The sequence below is a fragment of the Micropterus dolomieu genome, linkage group LG09 (assembly GCF_021292245.1).
Source record: "Micropterus dolomieu isolate WLL.071019.BEF.003 ecotype Adirondacks linkage group LG09, ASM2129224v1, whole genome shotgun sequence".
NCBI classification, from domain to species: Eukaryota; Metazoa; Chordata; class Actinopteri; order Centrarchiformes; family Centrarchidae; genus Micropterus; species Micropterus dolomieu.
The window spans coordinates 13,961,422-13,981,785 of record NC_060158.1 but is presented as its reverse complement, the minus strand read 5'-3'; the positions used below and the strand labels follow the sequence as shown (position 1 = coordinate 13,981,785).

Genomic DNA, 20,364 nt, shown 5'->3' with positions numbered 1-20,364 from the left:
GGGGGGGGGGGGGGGGGGGGGGGGGGGGGGGGGGGGGGGGGGGGGGTCATCTCAAGGATGCCAGAGCGTTTTCCTGAAATATTTAGGTGGCTGCTTAGAGGAAATTCTGCATCAGCTCAGAGGAGCTGCTTAAAGAAACACACCCTCAACTCTACACTTTATGAGTTTAAAGTTACATTCTTGCCCTCCAAAGGGAAACAACAACAAAGAAAAGCAGTAAAAATGGTCGACTGAGTCAGAAATGATCATCTGGGTTTGCAGCCAACATTATCTAGGGCTCTTTGACTTCTGTTACCTCACAGCTCTTTCCCGCTGAGCTCCCACTGTTTGATTCGAACACGGGCAGCCTGCTTCTCGCTCTCGTACTGAGTCTGGAGCCTGATCAGTACGTTGTAGAGCTGCAGCTTTGCTATTATTGAGGCCTCCGTAAACAAGCCAAGATATATACTGACATTAAATATATAAGTCCCTAAACTACAATCCTCTTACTCTGTGTAAAGAAAAAGCCAAACTATAACTTGTTCTCTTGTTGTTAGCCAATTATAAAGTAATAACATATGTGCTATTGAAAACACCAATTCAAGTACAAGCTGCTCTATATTACTTTCAGCAAAGATATAAGAATCCATAACGTACTTTTAAAATATTACAGATTACATATTCTTTATCATAAGTATCCTTCCAACAGTTAACTTGGCTCTAGGTGTATGATGAGCCACAGGATAGTATATGTATTCTATTTTATTGAAAATGTAAAGTAGTTTCTCCAAAGTTGGCTCACCACCAAATTCAGACCCTGACAAAGTTATTTTTGAGCATGTCAAGGTTTCAGAACGATGATAAGAAAACACATTTTGGTCTGTTTTTATCAGTTTTTGAGCATGTCCTGAAAGATAAAACAGAGAGGATGACGTGACAATGTTGCTAGCTCAGACTAAAAATCACAGTGGTTTTTAATGCAAATTTAAGCCTTATAATTTCTATGGCATAAGTATAACTATACCACAGAGAAAAATAAAGAAAACCCAAAACACAATTTAATGTATGGGAAATAAATATTGCCATAATGCGTGTTTTTCTGTAAAAATGTGATAATTTACCTAACAGCCCTTTCTTCACAAGAGTTAATCACAAAATTGGAGCAACATTAAGACAAAAGTATCGCCCTGATAAACCAGTCTTTATGGTGCTGCCAGCGTTGACGTGTTAAGTAGCCTAAATGGGATAGAGGAGGGACGAAGCTGTAGTCAGAGACCATGGGGAGACAATCTTTTGGAAATAAATCCTATTAACAGGAATACTCGTATTAGCGCCAACTGCCAACATTTTGCAGCTTTTTGGTCTGGTCTTTTCAGTTTGCTGATAAAAAAATACTTTTAAAAAAGGTGTGTAACTATTATTATGAGGCAAACAGCAATCAATGTGAGCACAAATAAATTTTTCTATAAATAAAGTTAACATAGTACCCATGTGGTACTACTTACTAAGAGGTTTAGTCTGGATGAGACACAGAACATTTTTGGTCATCTCTAAAAAGACGGTCAAACTTTTTTTTCAAGAAAATAAGAAAATACTGGATAAACAGATTTTACTCTTTACTCTCTGTACATATTTGCTGACAGTAGTATGTAGCCTAAAACCCCTGTCTTTCCTTTGTTAGTAGGCTAAAATAATATTTCTATAATATTGTAATATTTTTCACCAGTATTTTACAGTGTCCAATGTAAAACAAGAGAAATTGAACGTTGGTAATTTTGGGGGCATAATAGTTTATTGTTTGTAAGGAGCTCCTTTAATGAAGTGATTCACCCCACATACATATAGCTGTGTAAATATCAGTGGAAAACTTTAAATTCCAGAGAGAAACATAACGTTGATACTGCATCAGGTGAATATCACCATAGTACATGGTAAAACAAAATAAAGTGGTTATATTTGACACTATGTAGCCAAACATGACACAAGAGTGTTGCTACTGTTTTTTCCGCTGCTAATACACTTCCAAACAAATGGCGCAGCTGAAGTGGCTTTCTGCTCTTCAAAACTCCCCAAGTATCACCAGAACAACATGACACAGATTAACACCATCATCTCCACATTAAACAGAGCTTAATCGCCGCTGGACATTACCTCTGCCATAACCTTGTGTGTGTTTGGCGAAGCTGCGGACCACAGCCTCCACCGCCTCCTTCAGCACCGCCGGGTTCCCCGGGTTACAGTGGCCGGCAGCCCCCGGCCCCAGCCCCGCTCCGATCCCGCCGTACAGGCTGTGGAGCTGCAGCGGAGGCGGCGGCGGAGGAGGCCCGCACGAAGCGGCCAGAGAGGCCGGGGAGGGCAACAGCGGCGCGATGGGGACCGTCACCCCGGGCCGGAGAGAGGAGCGGAGAGTCCCGGTGGGTCCCGAACCGAACCCAATCCCTGGCTGTAGCCGCTGAGGGCGGATACTGTCCGGGATAACGTTAGATTCCATTGTCCCAACGTAACGTCTGCGAAGTCCCGGTCTGGAGGAAATTTACACCGCGATCAACTCTCTGGTTCAAAAATGGTCTGTAAGAGCTGAATGAACAAAGTGTCTGCAGGGTTTTGTCAATCACAGCAGAAAGAAGTAGCCTACTTAGCCGATGTTCATTCGACACATATCACTGCTGCTATGCATCCTCACTCTCTGGATTAGGCTGCGGGATTGTCAGTCAAATGGTGCCTTCAAGGACCCCTCGTATTGTAGGCGAGATCTTCTCAGCTAAAGATTTTTTGCATGTTTAGTCATTGATATCCGTGTTTTTTGTCCATTATCTAAATACTACACTGATATGATAATATTTTTGTATTATAGGCTATTATTCTAAGGTTTTGTTGTTGTAACTGTGTCTATGTTTTTGTGAATGGTGTGCTCAATAATTATATTTCAGGTCATTGTTTGTGTCTTTATTGTGACTGTTGTGTGTTTTTGGTGTACCATTAATCAATTAGTTTTAACATTGTCGTGTTTGTCATGTTTCAATGCAAACACCAAATCTGAAGAATAGGCTACTTCCTGTCCGGTGAATGGGGATATTTATCCATCATAGACCAACAGAGATTGTGTCCAAATAAGGTTATCTATACATGTGTGAAGATTCTAGTGGATATTGGTTCAAATCAAGGCCCTAATGCTTACCTAAGTTAACCTAAAGTCATGTTTTGTGTCATTCAAGCCACATGCAAAATAAAGATAATGTTGACATTGGGTTACCTAAAATGCATAATGAATAATGGAAGTGCATCATTCTCAAGGCAGCTGCGTAGTCCAAGCAGGAAGAGAGGAGACTGAGAGACAATCTGACCTGCTGTTTTGGAGAATCACTGGCTACAGCTACCACTGATGTTCCTTCATAGAAAAGATTGGAGAAAATTCCAAAAAGAAAGTTTTGTGTGGCAGAACTTTGTTTATCATCTCACAAAGCCCTCAGATTTATCGTGTCCCTTTGAAAGGGGCCCGACCCCTAGGTTGGGAATCTCTGGACTAAACTGTATATGAAGCAGTTAAACTAGATCTACTTTGAGCAGCTATAACAGTAAAATGGTGCTTACAGCACCATAATTATAACATTAACACAGAATTAACAGATTTCTCTTAATCTTATTCTGTTTCTCCACACTGCAGATTCACAATTGTTTTTTCTGTCTGCTCTGTTTATGGGATATATGTCGCATGTCTGTTCATCCTGAGAGAGCAATCTCTCAATAGTTGCTCTTCCTGAGGTTTCATCCCTTTTCTTTTCCATTCCAGGTTGTGTGTGTGTGTGTGTGTGTGTGTGTGTGTGTGTGTGTGTGTGTGTGTGTGTGTGTGTGTCTGTCTGTGGAGTTCCTTACCTGAATTATACAAAGTATGTCATATACTATACATATTGTAAAGCCCATTGAGGCAAAAAATTGGGATTTTGTGTTACTATGCATTAAACAAATTAATTTAATTTACACTCAACAATAGTAGCCTTGACTTTGACCTTGACCTCAACACTGATTTACTATTTTACACCTTTAGTGTTTCATCCAATCCAATTAGCAAGTGCAATTTGTAACATTTGTAGTGTCCTGTTTTTATTGACATTAGGTCAGAAAAGTCAGTAATTGCAATTGTTTAGGCAAATTAATAATTAATTACATTACATTAAAGGTGTTTCTAATGTTGTACAGAATATTATTAGCCAGTCACCGGTTAGTGATGGAAGATGCAGTGCCACTAAAAAATGATAAACAAGCAAATTAAACTACATAGCAGAATAGTTATTCACCAGATATTACTGATATATGCTTGTTTGTACTGCTAACATGTTCATCTAATTTGTAAAACCAGACCTTTGATATTTGATTCAATTACCAACTGTGCTAGACATTTTAATTCTGTTGCAGTTTTCTTATTGTTGATAGAAACTGATGGTGTAATTGTTTACTCAGTTCCCCTTTGTATATAGTAGGTAGTAGGCCTGGAACAGTAGTAAAATGTAAGAACTTGTGCTGTAAAAGCTGAACAATAAGGGGGAAAGAGGCTGCAGGTATAAAGTTTTAATACAATTGCTTAAAGAGCAAACTCTGAAATGTCAAAAAAAGTTCGTTCCACTTTTACTTTATAGCGTAAATTAGAACAAATGCATGCAGTAGTGATATTTCCGCTATTTTCTGCGGCATCTTAAGGCAACATTCAAAGTCAGAGAAATATCGGGACAAGAAATCTGAGCCTCCTCTTGTTTTCCTCTGGCACCAAGAGAGTACAGCTACAGTGTGGGTTTACAGCTCCAACTCTGCAGCCTGAAGCATGTGATTAAAACTTAGAAGCGGAGCAACTTAGTTTACTCGATAAGAGGGCGAGAAAAAACGGGTGATTGATCTTTGAAACAGTGATAGAGATACACTGATGCATGTCTGAGTAAGTGGACCACCAACTTTGTGCAGAACAAAGCCTTGGAGAGGAAATGGGACCTCCTCTTGTGCTTCCTAAATGTGTTTTTTTATGAGTTTCTGGATCTTGTGTAATTTTGCATTCTTTCTGTGGTCTGGTCTGAGGCCACGGGACTTAGGGAGCATTTGAATATCTGGCTATGAAAGTCTCACAGAAGCCAAGAAAAAAAAGTCTAAGATCTAACAATTGAGATGTGGCCTGTCAGCGTTGTTTGCTTTAAAGAAGCCTACACAGACACAACTGAAAGGGAAAATCAACAAGTCATATTGCAATTGTAATGAGTGTTTGTCTCACTGGAGGGCGTGCTCTCTTTTCATTACAACAGTTAATAATCTCAGCTATGCAGCTCAGTGTCACTTGGACGCTGGTGTTGTTCTCCAGTCGTTTTCTGAGGCTTAGTTTGAATGAGCTGCTGTGTGTTTGCTGCTCAGCAGGGCCATTTAATTTACTCGGGGGGTTTTGGCAACGCCAAGCAACATGATGGATACAACTTTAATGCAGGAGGCTTCTAGGCACTCTAAAGCAGAATAAGGGATCCTCTGACCTATATACTGAATGTACTGGTTTCCCCTCTCTTTGTTCATCACAGTGAGCTGAACTGTCAGCTATGGTTACTAGGTACTTTTCAGATAAATAATTTGCATAAAAACACATATGATAAGCTGAAAAATAAAATGCATTGTTCTGGCATTAATTGTAGTTCCACCAAAAAGACATTTCCCTTCTAAACTTTTACATGGTTTCAGTTCAATAACAGTTTGAAGCCAAAAGAAATATATTAAAATAATCTAAAAATTTAAAAAAATAGAAAATACTAGAGAAAATTCCAAAAAGATAATAAAAGTATAGCAGAACATTTTCTTCTTTTCTCTCCAGTGAATCATCTCACAAGTCCCTCAGATTTATCGTGTCCCTTTGAAAGGGGCCTGACCTCACTGGACTAAACTACCTGACTGTATATAAAGCAGTTAAACTAGCTCCACCTAAAAAATATTCCCCAGACACGGGGCCAATTTCTCTGCAGAACAAGTGCTTTTACTTTTGATACTTCAAGTACATTTTGCTGTTAATACTTATGCACTTTTACTTAAGTAGGAGTTTGAATACTTTAACTTGTAAGTTTGTTTTACATTACACATTTTTATTCTACTATATGTGTATAACTGTAATTTCTAGTGAAGAGAAATGGTGTCTGACAGCTGTAGTTACTCAACAGATTAAAAATATTTGATCATTTTATGAAATATGAAACAAATTAAACAACCAACACGATTTAAAGCATATAAACTAGATTAAATTTGTTCAACCTCGACCAGCCAAAACATTAAAATGCTGCTTATTATTATAACACTCTCAAAAGGGGAAATTCTGTATAATGAGTACTATGTCCCTTGATACTACTAAGTACATTTTGCTGGCAATGTTTATGTTTTCCCATTTTATACTACCAAACTGTTACTACCTCTTCCTGCTGCAACATTTTTATAGTAACCAGGTCTATGTCACCCCTGCATGCCTTGCATACCACAGCAAAGAATGTTCCATGTCTAGAGCTCTGTTTTTTTGTTGTTGTTTTTTTAGAGGATGGATTTGAGAGACATAAACAACCAAATCTGTTTCCACCAGGGGAGTCCAGGCCAGTGGTGAACAGACTCAGGACAGAGAGAATAATCGCTGGCTGAAAACATTCCCACATCTGGTTTTGATCTAAGCTTTATAGGCAGAATCTGACTTTTAAAACTCCGGTGCGGGGCTTTCTCCACTAAATGAACAGAGACTCATAGGAGAGTCGTTTATGTCCACTGCTCAAGTGTTTTCCCTGTTAGCCCCCCCATCTTGAATTGTTTATTACTGACTGGGGTGGAGTGGGGTTGAGAATTGGGCTAATTACTTTACAACAACCATAAAGATAGACAATAACACCCAAAGGTAGAAAGTTTACATCCACATGAATGAGTGTCAAACAAGGTTTCCCTGAAAGGACAGCTGACTGAGATATTTCTAAAGACTCTTATTTCCATCCATCGTCAACCGCTTATCCTGCGTACAGGGTCGCGGGGGGGCTGGAGCCAATCCCAGCTGACATTGGGCGAAAGGCGGGGTACACCCTGGACAGGTCGCTTGTCCATTGCAGGGGAGTCTTATTTCTCTTTAGAAAATAGTTTTGTTTGGTTTCAATTTTCTGTCCATTAAATTAAGACAATTAGAAACCAAAACACAAGGTTTTAGCTTTTCTTTAAACAGGAGATTTAACTCTTAGTACTTACCATTTACCCATAAGACTCTCCAGTTGATCCAGAATGCTACGGCATTTGTACTAACAAGACACGGAAAAGAGATCATATTTCTTTCTGCTCACCTACAAAGTGTATAATTCTATAAGTATAATGGTCAGGCACCTTCATATCATAAAGAGCTCATAGTACCTTGTTACGCCACTAGAGTTCCTATATGGTCTCCAAAAGTAGAATGGGAGCCAGAGCCTTCAACTTTCAAGTTCCTCTCCTGTGAAACCAGGTCCCAGTTTGAGTTCCGGGGCAGACACCATTTCCACATTTAGGAGTAGGCTTAAGACTTTAGTCTTTAATAATGCTTATTGTTAGGGCTGGCTCAGGTGAGCTCTGAACCCTGAAATCTTTGATGGTGCTGGATGAAAAGTTATGGGGATGACCAAAGTGATTACAATGATCATCCTGAGGGGAACATGAATGTGTGTACACAATTTCATTGCAATCCATTGAATAGTTGTTGAGACACTTCACTAAAAAATACAAATGTCAACCTTCTGGAGACAAAATGGTAAGACACATTCATCCTCTAGGAGCTCGGAATGTCTCTGCAGAAATTTTGTTGTGAAATGTCGTGATATTTCAGTCTGTGAGTGGTGGATGAACATACAGTCAGACAGCCCTCTCAAAGGATTAGAGACGACTAATATAAGGAGGATAATACAAAGGAGCATAATTTAAATGCTGTTAACATCTTATGATGATCCCAGAGGAGTGATAGATTCCTACAACATGAAACTATAATTTTATGGCCACACTTACATTTCGTTCCTTTATTTAATGTTTATTTTTACTGGGGCAGGTATGGGCCACTGCCACATACCACAGCACGTGTAGCCTAGATGGACCTTTAAACATTTAAACAACACACATCACTTCAATCAATCATCAGTCAAGTGGAAAGCACCTTATCATTTATGAATACAAGCCTCATCACTCATTTAAAAGGTAAATGACTAAAAACATAAGCACACTACCACCTACATAAATTTGATTCCATTATAAAAATTATTATAAACTTTATTTTTAAATCACCTTTCTTAACAGAAGTAACAAATTTATTCTTTTTACTAATACTTTACAACACAATCATACAAAGGCATCCAAAATAAAACAATTAATTTTTACAACATTCTGTCAGTTATCTTATCTGTTGAAGCTGATGTAGCAATACACCAACATTCTCCCAAACAGGCCCTCACTGTCATCATGGTGATGATGTTACTGGTGATTAAGTGTTTTATTTAATCAATATGATAACATGTACACTCATGTTGGAGAGTCAGCAGAGGGACTGTTGAACTTTGGTATGTTTGGCACAGGTGGCAGACCGCGCAGTAAGGGTCAGCCCCGCGAGTCCCTTAACAACACGAACATCCAATAATGTTGTTTTTATCTTGTCCAATCAGAACCACGTCGTGACAGGGTTGCATTGCCATGCGGGACTATAAGAAGTGTGAGTGTCCTACAGGAAGGCACCATCCAATCCAGATTCTCCTGCGGTACAGGTGAGTTTAAACTCTGTTCATCTCATTCCTTATGGGATTAAACTGCTTTTCATACACCGAGACACATTTTAAATGACAAATTTTAATGTAAAATTTGCCATTTAATCACTTTGAGAATTAATGAGAGAACTGATGAATCATTTAAACACATTTAAAGAAAAATAGCCAGCTATGTGTAGGATTTGCTCCTGAAGGTGTTGAGGTTTCTGAATTATGTAGTTAATTATATTTATATATACTATATATTTAACATATTCAATGTTAAACTTTCATGTAAAGTAATGGTATAATCCCGTTCAATCTATTTTGATATTATTAATATAATTTAATGTCTTTATTCATGGTTTATGAGCACTGTCACCAAATGCAACAGAGAGGTTGTAAAGGGAAAACACACAAAGCTCAAAACATGTAGAAAGACAAAAAAGATGATATATTTTTATACACTCAGAGTTAAACATTCTAGGCTTAAAAATGGCAAAATCAAATTTAACAGTGGTATTTATCATGTAACACATTGTTGCGAAGACATCTGCAGTACTTTACACTTCACATGCCACTGCATGTTGAAGACCTTTTACATTTCTTAAAATTTTGTGGTAATGCAGTATTGGCTTTTGCGATGTTAACGTACAACTGATATGTGAACTTAACTGTGACTCTAGTAATGAATTACATGTGATCCATACCACTGTGATGGATTACCTTTGACAAGCCAATTTCCTCTTTCTTCTTTGTTTTTAAAAAACTTTCAAAAGAATTCATGAATAACCCAAAAGAGAAAGTGACGAACTGATGTGTTTACTGAATTCATAGCAGCATAGTGTTATCCAGAAGAGTCTAATTTTAAACACAACTGAAGTGATTAGTTTATTTTTATTTTTTTATTTTTAAGGAAGACTGCCCTCTTTTACATTTTGTGTGTGGTATAAAAAAAAATACAATACCAGGCAAGTGGATGTTTAAAAATGAAAAGCCTTTAATAAAAAGGGGTTAGTACATTATGAAAAAACAACAACAATATGTCATGCAAAAGTTTTTAAACAATCTTTGGGGTGTAGCAGTTTGAAAATCATGTGAGTTTTTCTACTTTTGAATGAAAGCTATGAAAAAACAGCATCTATGTTTGAACACAGAGGATCATTCCTGACCTTGAGAATACGTATCTGTGCCAAATTCTTTCAAACTCAAGGTTGACTTACAAGGTTTTTATCGTAGCTGTTGACTCGATGTCGCTGATAAGCCTGATACAGTTTACAAGTTAGTGCGTGGGGCTTGGACAAACACATAGAGACTAAAAAATATTTATTTTATTCCCTCATGACAAAAAGCCAGGCTGCGATTCCTAGAAGAACTTTTATCGGTGAGTCATCTGATTGAGCAGCAGGAGGCCTTCCTGAAATCAAGTTCTGAAAAACAGTTTTATGAAACATTTTATGAAACACTGCCTCGTGGATAGAGCCAATGTTTGGTATTTGGGTTTTAAAAAATTTTAATTGCCAGGGAAGTTTGAAAACACTGTTCCCAAAAATTAAAGATGAACTCAAGGATGATGGCAAAAAACTGTCACATGTAGTCACATGTGAATGATTACACAGCAATAGAGCAAAAATGAAGGGAGGAACATAGACTATATTAACGTACAGAATAATAAGAAAATGTTTGTTTTTGTAGGTCTTCTCCACTCAGCAGCCATGAAATTCTCCCTCATCGCAGCCGTCGTCGTGCTTGCTCTGGCACAAGGTATGACCTTCACACAGTTGCTTGAAGTTCTCCGAATTTGAGAGTGTAAAAGTATTTTGGTTTGTCACACAGCTGTAAAAAACAACTTACTGACTCTTTCCCCATCCCCTTGGACCTTTGGGAACCCACAGGAAGCTTTGCACAAGATGCTGCCGATCTTGAAAGGCTCGGTCAATATTTTGAGGAGATGAAGAACAAAATGACTGTGGAGCTGACCGAGATCCTCCGCAACCAGGACCTGGCAAACCAGGCTCAGTGAGTACAGAGAACACCTCTACATATAAAGTGAAAGTTTAGTCATAACTCACGTGCAGGATGATTAATATCTATTTGCTGCTGACCACACTGGACCTTGTCTGTAAATTTAAGAGTTGGAACTTCTACTGTAACTCTCAATGTTTATTAGGTAGGCATAAAAGTCAATGCAGGTAAATGCAGAGGTGGAATAAGTACATTTCCTCAAGTATTGTACTTAAGAATAAATCTGAGGTACTTGTACTTCACTTCAGAATTTCCATTTTATGCTAGTTTCTATTTCTGCTTTCAGAGGGAAAGCGCTTACCTAAGATTTTGCATACAAAACATATGATCACTTTATACAATATGATTCATTATTATAAATTGAAGTACTAAGCAATATATCAAGTAGTTAAAATTAGCTCCATGTCGACCAGCTACAACAGTAATGCATGAGTAATATTAATATATGTAATAGTCACAGGGTCAAGTTTTTGTATAATGGGTATATTAGTTTTGATATTAGAAGTCAATTTTATATTAATAATAATAATAATAAACTTTATTGATAGAGCACTTATTTAAACAAAGTGCTTCACAGGGACACAGAGAGAAAGATTAAATAAATACAACAGTGAATGTTGTACATTAACATTAAAATAAGCAGGATAAAAGAAGAAATAAAATGAAAACAATAAAATAAATAGGCAGGTCAGATAAAGTCAGGGTATGCTTTCCAATAAAAGGAATTTAAAGACATATAATCTGGAGCCAGGTCATGCAGACCCTTGGAAGTAATCAATGGGAATTTAAAATCAATCCTAAAACAAACGGAGAGGAAATAAAACCATGTGCTTGTAACAAGAGTATTTTTATAGTATTGCTACTTTTACTTACTTATTACTATTACTTGAGTGCTTCCACCACCTGTCAATCCCTGTCAATAATCATGTATGGCGGGTTTTCTGCCTTTAACACGTTAAAAAACGCAAATAGTACAGTATTTAATATTAAATTTGTATTTCTAACTGTGAAAGCTTATGTTAAGAAATCAATTTTCTCACAGAACCACCTGTACTCACTTTGTCTTTTGCAAGCATAAGAAATCAAAATGTTACCAGTTTATCAGAAGCCCAAGACACATGCTACTAACTGATATGCAGGTCAAACAGGTGCATTGTATTTTTTAATATATGTTCATTTATGACGTTCTACCCTACAGGACCTTCATGGCAGACAAGAAAACCCAGCTGGAGCCCCTGGCTGCTCAGATCCAGGAGCAGCTGAGGACTGTTGCCACCAGCGTCGAGGAGCAGGTCAAGCCCCTGGCTGCCAACGTGCAGGCTCAGATCCAGCCCATGGTGGATAACTTCCAGAAGCAGGTGGAGGCCATCTTTCAGAGGCTGACAGAGCAGGTCAGGGCTGTTGGCAACTAAGCTTGTACTTTCCAAAAGATGCAAATGTGCCTCCTCGCCACCATCTTCTCTTTCCTGGACTGAGTTAATGGAGCTGCATGCATTTAATGGCTGGCCTGAACGTGCAGGCAGAAGTACAACAGCTCAAGATGTGTTTTAGTGATTGTTTTCATTGACATTGTCATCTCTCTGTCCCTAGGCACAATTAAAACTTGTAACACAACCTCACAATGTCAGGTTTACTTTGTGTGTTTGATTTGTGCTTATTATTTTGACTGCTTTACCATCGGAGTACTGAATTATTTTGATTTAGGCATCAGAAACACTATCTCATGATCAAGTTGGTATGACTTGATACGAATAATTCAGGCTGATAGCTGGCATTTTTAAAATAATTGGCTTCGGCAGATATCGGCACTCATGAGGCCAATATACAAAAAAAAATGTATGCAGACACATCTGCAGGCATCATAGTGTGGCTGCTGTGGAACGACATTTGCGCTCCCCTTTGTGAGTTTTGGGAAGGTGGTGAACATATATCTACCATCCTAAATGACAGCTAATCTAATCTAAAACCATTACTGGCATCTGACTAACTGTACCCCACTCTCCCTTAAACACCGGTCACATTCTTAAAATCTACAGCATAACCCACAGTAGACTTCTATTTTACTAATTAATCAACATTCCACCTAAAACACTGCGTTACTGGCGAAGATAACCATGTAATGTATATTAGACTCAAATTTTCCTCGCCGATTGCAGTTATACAGGACATCTATGAAGATTCTCAGTCATCCAGGTCATAGTTATCCAACGAAGGTTAAAATCAAGGGCAACTAAACGACCATCGTTGGTATCTTCACCTGAGGTCAATAGGTTACGTTTGTTGAGTTTCCTAGGAAGTGATGAAAGGACAGCATTGTAAGTGGGGGATAAGTGGTGGCGTGGTGGTCTAAGCCACCATTTGTCCCCCACTTACTCAACAAACGTAACCTATTGACCTCAGGTGAAGATACCAACGATGGTCGTTCAGTCTTGGCCACAGGTAGTCTTAACGACTGTAACGACTGTCGTCACAGCAACAAGGAACACTAACGAACCAGCGGTATCGATGACCCGGGATAACGACCCCACTGAGGTTAAATAGCTGAGTTTCCCTGCCAGTCAGTCAGAACTGAAGTCCTTTGGATGAGGGACGAAACGTCTTCCAGTATCTTCAACCAAGTCCAGTTGCCCTTGATTTTAACCTTCGTTGGATAGTTATACATGACTTTTCTTTGTTTTGATATCGGCAATATAGATCTGCCATCAACCCATATGAGTCATCCACTAGTACAAGCGACGGGAACAGGTTTATTCTGATAATGTGTAATTTCACAGCCAACAACGGACACAAATTGATTATTTTATTAAGTTTTATTCAAGCAAGCAAAGGTCAAGGGAAATTTCACAACAGGCATCTATAGCCCAAACATTTAAAAGGGATAAAATGGCAAAAAGGAATGCTTTCAATCTTGTTTTGTCACAATTCTCCTTTAAAACCCTCATAAAATGATCATTTTCTATTTTATCTTTTTCTCTTTTTTTTGTATTTTCTCTTTAACTCAGCAAACCAGGCCTGGTTCATTACAGGCCTGACTGGAGACTTGTTTCCATGGTATTTTTAATATATTATTTGACTTCTTTTTACTTTGTTTTGTGTATTTTCAACTTTTTCACTGTTTAATTCTTTTCTCCATCGGTGAAGCTAGTCCCAAGGTTCCCCACTCCTGTGAATACGAAACAAAAACATAATGAGGGATGTGATTATTTTTAACCCCCTTTGCCATACAATTTGCAAGCAATTTTCAAACTCACATTCAACTTTCATGTCACCATCAACCAAAACAAGCACTTCTGCTTAAAAAACCCAAACAAAAAACCCCACACAGGCCTTATGTTAAACCTGAGACTAATTGTAGATGTAAAGTTACAGTTGGAAGAACAAGGCTTTTGATGAGTATACTCTGCTTGTTAAAGCAGCTCTGGAACATGGGTTGTACCTTGGATTCAGACACTCTGGACACCAGCTGTATTTGTCACAGTCTTCTGTGCGGCCTCCTTGGCCTGGTGGGCTTGAAGCACAGCCACTGCCTCATCCACCTGGAAAAGAAAATACTTCAGTGTTAACACCATGTCATCATCTCAAAGCGCCCAAAAAGATTCACCTCTGTGTCCTAAACAATGACTCCTAACTAGTAAAGATAGAGACCAAGTATTGACCTTCGAGCGGAGAGACTCTGGGGACTCCAACATGTGGAGCAGCTCAGAGTTGTCAATCTCCAGCAGCATGCCGGTGATCTTTCCTGCCAGGCTCGGGTGCATGTTCTGGATCAGTGGAAACAGACGCTCACCTAGAGAGGCAGATGGAGAGGATTTAAGTCCAAATGGGGAAAGAAAGTTAAGGTTAAGTAGTATTGTACATACTGGGTACAGTGAGAGGCAGGGGATGAATGGTACGTACCCAGCATCTGCTTCTGTTCCTGTGGTGGAGCAGCAGCCAGCATGGACGCAGTCAGAGGCTCTTGGCCCTGAACATGCACAGCAGGCTGGGGGGGGGAGGGGGTGGCCAGAACATTTTTAAATGCACATCCAAAATTTAACCATTTCCACACATGGAGGGCAGAACAGTTCAGTAGGCCTGGTCTATAAAAGAAATGTGTATCCTACCTGCTGCATGGTCACTTGCTGCTGAGCAGTCATGTGCTGCTGGGTGTTGCGGACTCCTGCAGCGTACTTGTACTGAGGGACTACACGCACAGCAGGGGCTGCTCCAGCAGTGGGGTTTGCTGGTCGGGGGCCCATGGTCTGAGCGGCTGTAGGAGGAGGTGGTGGACAGAAACCTCAACACAAAGACACAAGTAGCAGCCATACAGTTGAGCTGCATTTCCTGTGCAGTTAGACTATTGATTGAGTGTAAGTGACTGACCGACACGCTGGGTGGACATCATGCGGGGAACCTGTGAGGCAGGCCGCATGGCACCGAAGGTCTGAGGACGCGGTGCTGAGGGACGCATGGCACCCGGCATGTTCTGGAAGTCTGTGAACACACCAACATAGTGGCTTCATGTACAAGTACAAACAACTGGTTTTTTTTTTGACTGCATCTTATGGTGCTTTTCAATTGACAGTAATTATACACAATGACAGAAGGACACATTAAAAAAAAAGGTGCAAGATACTCACGTTGTGGCCGGACACCTTGGGTGGCCCAACGTGGGCTTGGGCGGAGCTGGGCCATCTGCCCAGCAGCTGGGTAGTAAGCACGGTTCTGGGCCTGAGGAATGGCCGTCATGAAGTAGCCAGAGGGCGGGGCTGGCTGGTAGGGATTAATGACTGGGTTTGGCACTGCGCGCACGCTGGCCATGCGCTGCATGTACTGGTTGGTCAGGTGGGCTTGACGCTCCTCTTTGCGCTGGGCCAGAGCCACATACAAAGGCTTGGTGGCTACAATGCGTCCATTCATTTCTGTCACCGCTTTGGTGGCTTCCTCTGGGGACGAGAAGCAGACAAAGCCGAAGCCTTTGCTGCGCCCACCCTCCATCATGACCTGAGAGCGAGATGAAACTAATAAATGATTCTGGACACAAAGGGAATCAGTACAGGTAAATGGAAGCAGTTTCGCAGCCATCTATTCATTACAGAAGATAAGTAAACAGCAGCGTTCCCACCTTGGCACTAGTTATGGTGCCGAATGGCGAGAACTCCTTTCGCAGACGTTCATCGTCAATGCCATCATCAAGGTTCTTCACATACAAGTTGACACCCTGAAGATATGACAAAAGTTGTGTTAGCTTTTGTGTTTTCTTTTGAACACACTACATATTATTCAGGAATAATCAAATGGCAAAGGACTTTAAAATGTCCCTTTTGTAGGGGTACTATGACACAGGTTTCCCCAGGTCATGTTAGGGTCAGTTGCTGAGCTAAAGTAAGCCAAAAGATGACAGCGAGTAACTCTGCAAAACAGTAGATCAGACAGACTCTCCTCTCTGCCTGCTTGGTGGACTGACTGACTAATGGTCTTGATAAAGATGCACTCCTATCTATTTGTTAGGCAACTCAAGGTCAAGATTCTCTTTATTTTACTTCATTACAGACTGACTGGTTCTATGTAAAACTGTTGCATGTGGTTTGAATGACACACATGAGTTATGTTAACTTGTGTAACCATAGCGTCTTGATTTGAACCAATATCCAATATTATCTTTACACATGTATAGAGGGTTGAACAATAACCTTATTTGGACAATTCGTGAATCTCTGTACGTCTAGGAAGGATAAAAATCCCCAGGAAATGTCAGATTCAGATTTCGCGTTGCATGTGCTCATGTGTTGTACGCTGGCACTGGGTCACCCCAGCCGGGCTCAATAAACAAACGCTCCTAAACTTCTTTATCACACCTGAACCTGCCTCACTTTATTTCCATAACACCTTTAATATTAATTTAATGTTTTGTCCATAGTACATATTTATCCCCAGAATCCATGATGAAGAAATGTGGGGCCCATGACCTACAGGTTCACTGTTGCAGCCATTTTGGCCAGTGCAACCCACTATGGAGGGAGCACTGAATTTGACAAAACTGCAGTCTTTCAATATGCTTGACCAGACAATATGACTGAAGGTTTACAGAGGGTATGCGCATGAGGTCACAGAACGCAGTTACGCTCACTGAGTGGCAGAAAGACGAGCAGCAGTCTTAGCTTGAATCAGCTAAAAACACAAACACCACATCTAAAATGGGGAAGAGCAGGACCACTGGTAAGGATCACGGTCAAGACCAACTGCCTTTAATTTGAGCAAATAATCTAAATAATTTACTCCCCATTTGCTAAACGCCGCCATGGTAACAGATGTTCTGCCACTCAGTCCAGCGTGTTCCAGAAGGGGGAGTGACATCAACGCATAGTCTCTATTAACATCAAGCTATAACGGATTTTGCGGCACAATGAGTTGAATTTGCACTACAAGAGGAAACTGACCTGGTAGCGGGTCATGCGGTCTTGTTTCATTTGCTCAAATTTGCGCTTCAGCTCCGTCTGTCGTTCCACCTTCTTCTGGGCACGGCCGACGTAGATCAGCTTGCCGTTCAGCTCCTTCCCATTCATCTCATCCACTGCCTGTAGCGAACAAGCAAACAGAGTCAACTCAGAGGCAAGAAACTGGCGGACATTGCCAGGTGGTCACTAGAAAATTGATGGTACAACTTACTTTCTGGGCGTCCTCGTGCCTCTCAAAACTGACAAACCCGAAGCCTCGAGACTTTCCGCTGTCATCGGTCATGACGCGAATACTCATGGCGTTTCCTAGACAAGAGATAGAACCTTTAGTGACCATGTTTTGCCCATAATGTTTTACTGCAGATGATCAAAACACTGTATATTATAGGAAAAGACCAAGTTATTTTAAAGAGCTATTTGAAATACGGACACCATTACTGACCATATTTATTAAAGAGTTCCCTCAGCTTCTCATCATCCATATCTTCACCAAAATTTTTAACATAGACATTTGTGAACTCCTTGGCTCGGGCACCCAACTCAGCCTCACGCTCTTTGCGAGATTTGAAGCGACCCACAAATCTGTGTTGAAATGGACATTTTAAGTTTTAATACACATCAACTACATTAATTATAGGAATACACTGTAGAACAAATGACTTATGAAAATGATAGGGCAACTATCCATTTGTCACAAATCTGTTTACTCAGTCATCATTGCAAAGAAACATGGACTGGAACTGCTGAAAGCGCTCAAGCATCATTGTGCAATCAAACCAGGTATAAAAATTAATTTAACAAATAGTCTCTCTTTCTATTTTACACATAAGTATGCGCCAAAACACTTTAAAAACTAGTTAAAAACTTTCACTTACACTTTTCGGTCATTGAGCAGCATGCCATTCATTTTCTCAATGGCTCGTTCGGCTGCCTCCTGAGTCTCAAAATGCACAAAGCCGTAGCCTTTAGAGCCATTCTCGTCACAAACCACCTTTGAGAAAGAAAACATGCTACTTTTAAGCCACACACATGCAGTAACAATATATTAAACCTGAACTATCCGTTTTGATCACACCTGAAATATCAGACACCTCTCTTAAACTGACTGTCTATCGTGATGTTTTTTTGCATTAACCAAGTTTAGAATTTCTTCAACTGTTTGACTGTTAAAAGCCTAGCTCCCATTTTTAGCCATTACTGCTCATGAATATTGTTTGTTGCAGAGCTACTCAGGGAAACAGTACATCTGATATTTCTAATATTAATGGACATACAAATAAATTGTTTGGTTTAAGGGCAACTCATGCATTATTTATTTAATAATATGATCATTCTCATATATCTGCAGGGTGATCTGTTAGTTCTCTATATTGCATGACAATTACAAAGCATATTTCACACGCATGCAAACACTACCTTCACTCACAATACTATAGCAATGACAGTTTACCATCCACCTGCTTCAGGTTGGATACAACAAGGTTGGTTTGGCCACTTGTCCTTTACCTTGCATGACAGGATGTTGCCAAAAGCAGAAAAGGTGTCATATAGAGCCTTGTTGTCGATGGACTTGTCAAGATTCTTGATGAAGATGTTTCCCACGCCGCTTTTTCTCAGTGACGGATCACGCTGCGACCACATGATGCGCACAGGCCGCCCCTTGATCACGTCAAAGTTCATGGTGTCCAACGCACGCTCAGCTGATGGAAGGAACACAGGAATAGGGTTCAGGTTATTTAGTATATCTAAATTTTCAAATGCTGGACATGACACATGGGGTTGATATTGGGGGTCTTGAGGGGGTTTCTAGGTTCAGGAGGTAACTTAACTGTTTGGCATCTTTGTTGAAACGTCACTATATCCTGACAGTAGTACATGAGACAGATAATCTATAAAAATAAATAAAATCTGGTTCCTCTGGCCTGACTAAAAACAACCAATCAGAGCCAGGAGCAGCAGCCCCCCTCCTCACACGTATGTTCTCACTCAGCCAAGCTCAATTACATGAGCATGATGACAAACAGTGGGGAATAACTTTTGAGATGGGGCTTCTCATCTTGCTGTTAGACAACGCTGCAGCTGTGAAGCCTGGGACGCTCTGCCCTGGAACGCAAAGTGTTGGAGGGGCATCACTGAGAAGATGAGTCAATGGGCCTTTCCGAAACTGCTTGCTACTCCCTCTACCTACATACTTCCACTCCATTTGCGCGTTCATGCGGAGGGTCCGCCACATTGAGTGCCATCCCAAACAATGTGGGCGGAGTGGTAGTGGGTTGTTAAACCCTCAAATGCCAAGACAGCACCGATGCTGGCTTGTTGAATGTGCGTAACACACTTTGCTGCACGACGGGGGACCCGTCTTTCAATTTGCGTTCCATGTGACTTTGCCGATTAACATGTAGCATTTTTTATTTTGAAACTACACTAACATTGTCACGTCACCATTCACAGGTTAACAACGTAGCCCATATGATTTATATTGAAATGTTGTATTTGTGAATGTAACATTTTTCATAGGCTAAGTTAAAGAGGTTCAAATATATAGGCTTTTCTTTACAATGAATATCAATCTTTTCATAAAATATAATATTTATTTTTCGTAAATATATAAAGTCATGTTCGAAACGAACACAAAATGAAAGACAAATGCTTTCAGTTTCGTTATTGCAAAAAACACTTCCTCAACAGCAATCCTGAATCTTAATACCACTGTTGTTTATTTGATACACGTATTATACGCCTGGATTATTGCAACAGCCTTTTCACATGTTTAACCCAAAAATCTATTGATCGACTCCAGACTGTCCAAAACTCAGCTGCCAGGCTTTTAACCAGAACAAAGAAATATGACCACATTACTCCTATTTTAGCTTCATTACACTGGCTCCCAGTATGTTTTAGAATTGACTTTAAAATTCTATTGATCACTTTTAAAGCTCTTCATGGCCTCTCGCCTTGTTATATTTCTGACCTTTTAGTCCCATACGCACCAGCACGTACCTTGAGATCCTCGGGCAGAGGTCTGTTGTCTGTTCCAGAGTCTCGACTGAAAACTAAAGGGGACAGAGCGTTTGCTGTCAGGGCCCCGAGGCTCTGGAACAGCCTGCCCGAGGAAATCAGGTCGGCTGAGTCAGTGAACTCTTTTAAGTCCCTTCTTAAAACATACTTTTATAGGAGAGCTTTTCCCG

General features: G+C 40.1%; 4 protein-coding genes and 1 non-coding gene across 6 annotated transcripts in view; 1 reads left to right on the top strand and 4 right to left on the bottom strand.

Annotated features, from left to right (window-relative positions):
• The window catches only part of lix1l (limb and CNS expressed 1 like), an 8,714-nt gene extending 6,057 nt beyond the window's left edge, over window positions 1–2,657 (bottom strand). The window contains exon 1 of the mRNA XM_046058057.1: window positions 2,131–2,657. Coding sequence (XP_045914013.1) covers window positions 2,131–2,470 — 340 coding nt within the window. The 5' untranslated portion in view covers window positions 2,471–2,657. The remainder of the gene's footprint in view (window positions 1–2,130) is intronic.
• The window catches only part of LOC123976789 (CUB and sushi domain-containing protein 3-like), a 309,765-nt gene that overhangs the window by 240,025 nt on the left and 49,376 nt on the right, over window positions 1–20,364 (bottom strand). The window lies entirely within an intron of this gene.
• On the top strand, window positions 8,449–12,353 carry LOC123976163 (type-4 ice-structuring protein LS-12-like). Of its 2 annotated transcripts, XM_046058058.1 has the most exons (5): window positions 8,449–8,534; window positions 8,637–8,735; window positions 10,410–10,478; window positions 10,610–10,733; window positions 11,938–12,353. In XM_046058058.1, the coding sequence occupies exons 1-5, from the start codon at window positions 8,489–8,491 to the stop codon at window positions 12,149–12,151; spliced, it is 552 nt and encodes a 183-aa protein (XP_045914014.1). In that variant the 5' UTR covers window positions 8,449–8,488; the 3' UTR covers window positions 12,152–12,353. The 2 variants fall into 2 exon arrangements, with proteins under 2 accessions (XP_045914014.1, XP_045914015.1); XM_046058059.1 differs by lacking the exons at window positions 8,449–8,534; window positions 8,637–8,735 and adding an exon at window positions 10,041–10,098.
• On the bottom strand, window positions 13,531–18,876 carry LOC123976160 (polyadenylate-binding protein 1; the record flags this gene model as incomplete). The annotated part of the gene is given in 13 exon segments (XM_046058053.1): window positions 13,531–13,902; window positions 14,176–14,275; window positions 14,396–14,526; window positions 14,637–14,721; window positions 14,843–14,988; window positions 15,102–15,212; window positions 15,359–15,722; window positions 15,844–15,939; window positions 17,159–17,296; window positions 17,388–17,482; window positions 17,619–17,758; window positions 18,052–18,167; window positions 18,683–18,876. Coding segments are annotated over 12 exon segments (1,709 nt in total), but the record flags the coding sequence as incomplete, so codon positions are not given.
• Window positions 16,627–16,763, bottom strand: LOC123977236. The gene has a single exon (XR_006826605.1). It is a non-coding gene; the product is annotated as a small nucleolar RNA SNORA5 (small nucleolar RNA).

Coding starts and splice junctions, on each gene's coding strand:
- LOC123976163 (XM_046058058.1), top strand. CDS start 8,489: ATGTACACTCATGTTGGAGAGTCAGCAGAGGGACTGTTGAACTTTG. Junction 8,535..8,636: donor AGAGGGACTGTTGAACTTTG/GTATGTTTGGCA, acceptor TTGTCCAATCAG/AACCACGTCGTGACAGGGTT. Junction 10,734..11,937: donor GACCTGGCAAACCAGGCTCA/GTGAGTACAGAG, acceptor TCTACCCTACAG/GACCTTCATGGCAGACAAGA.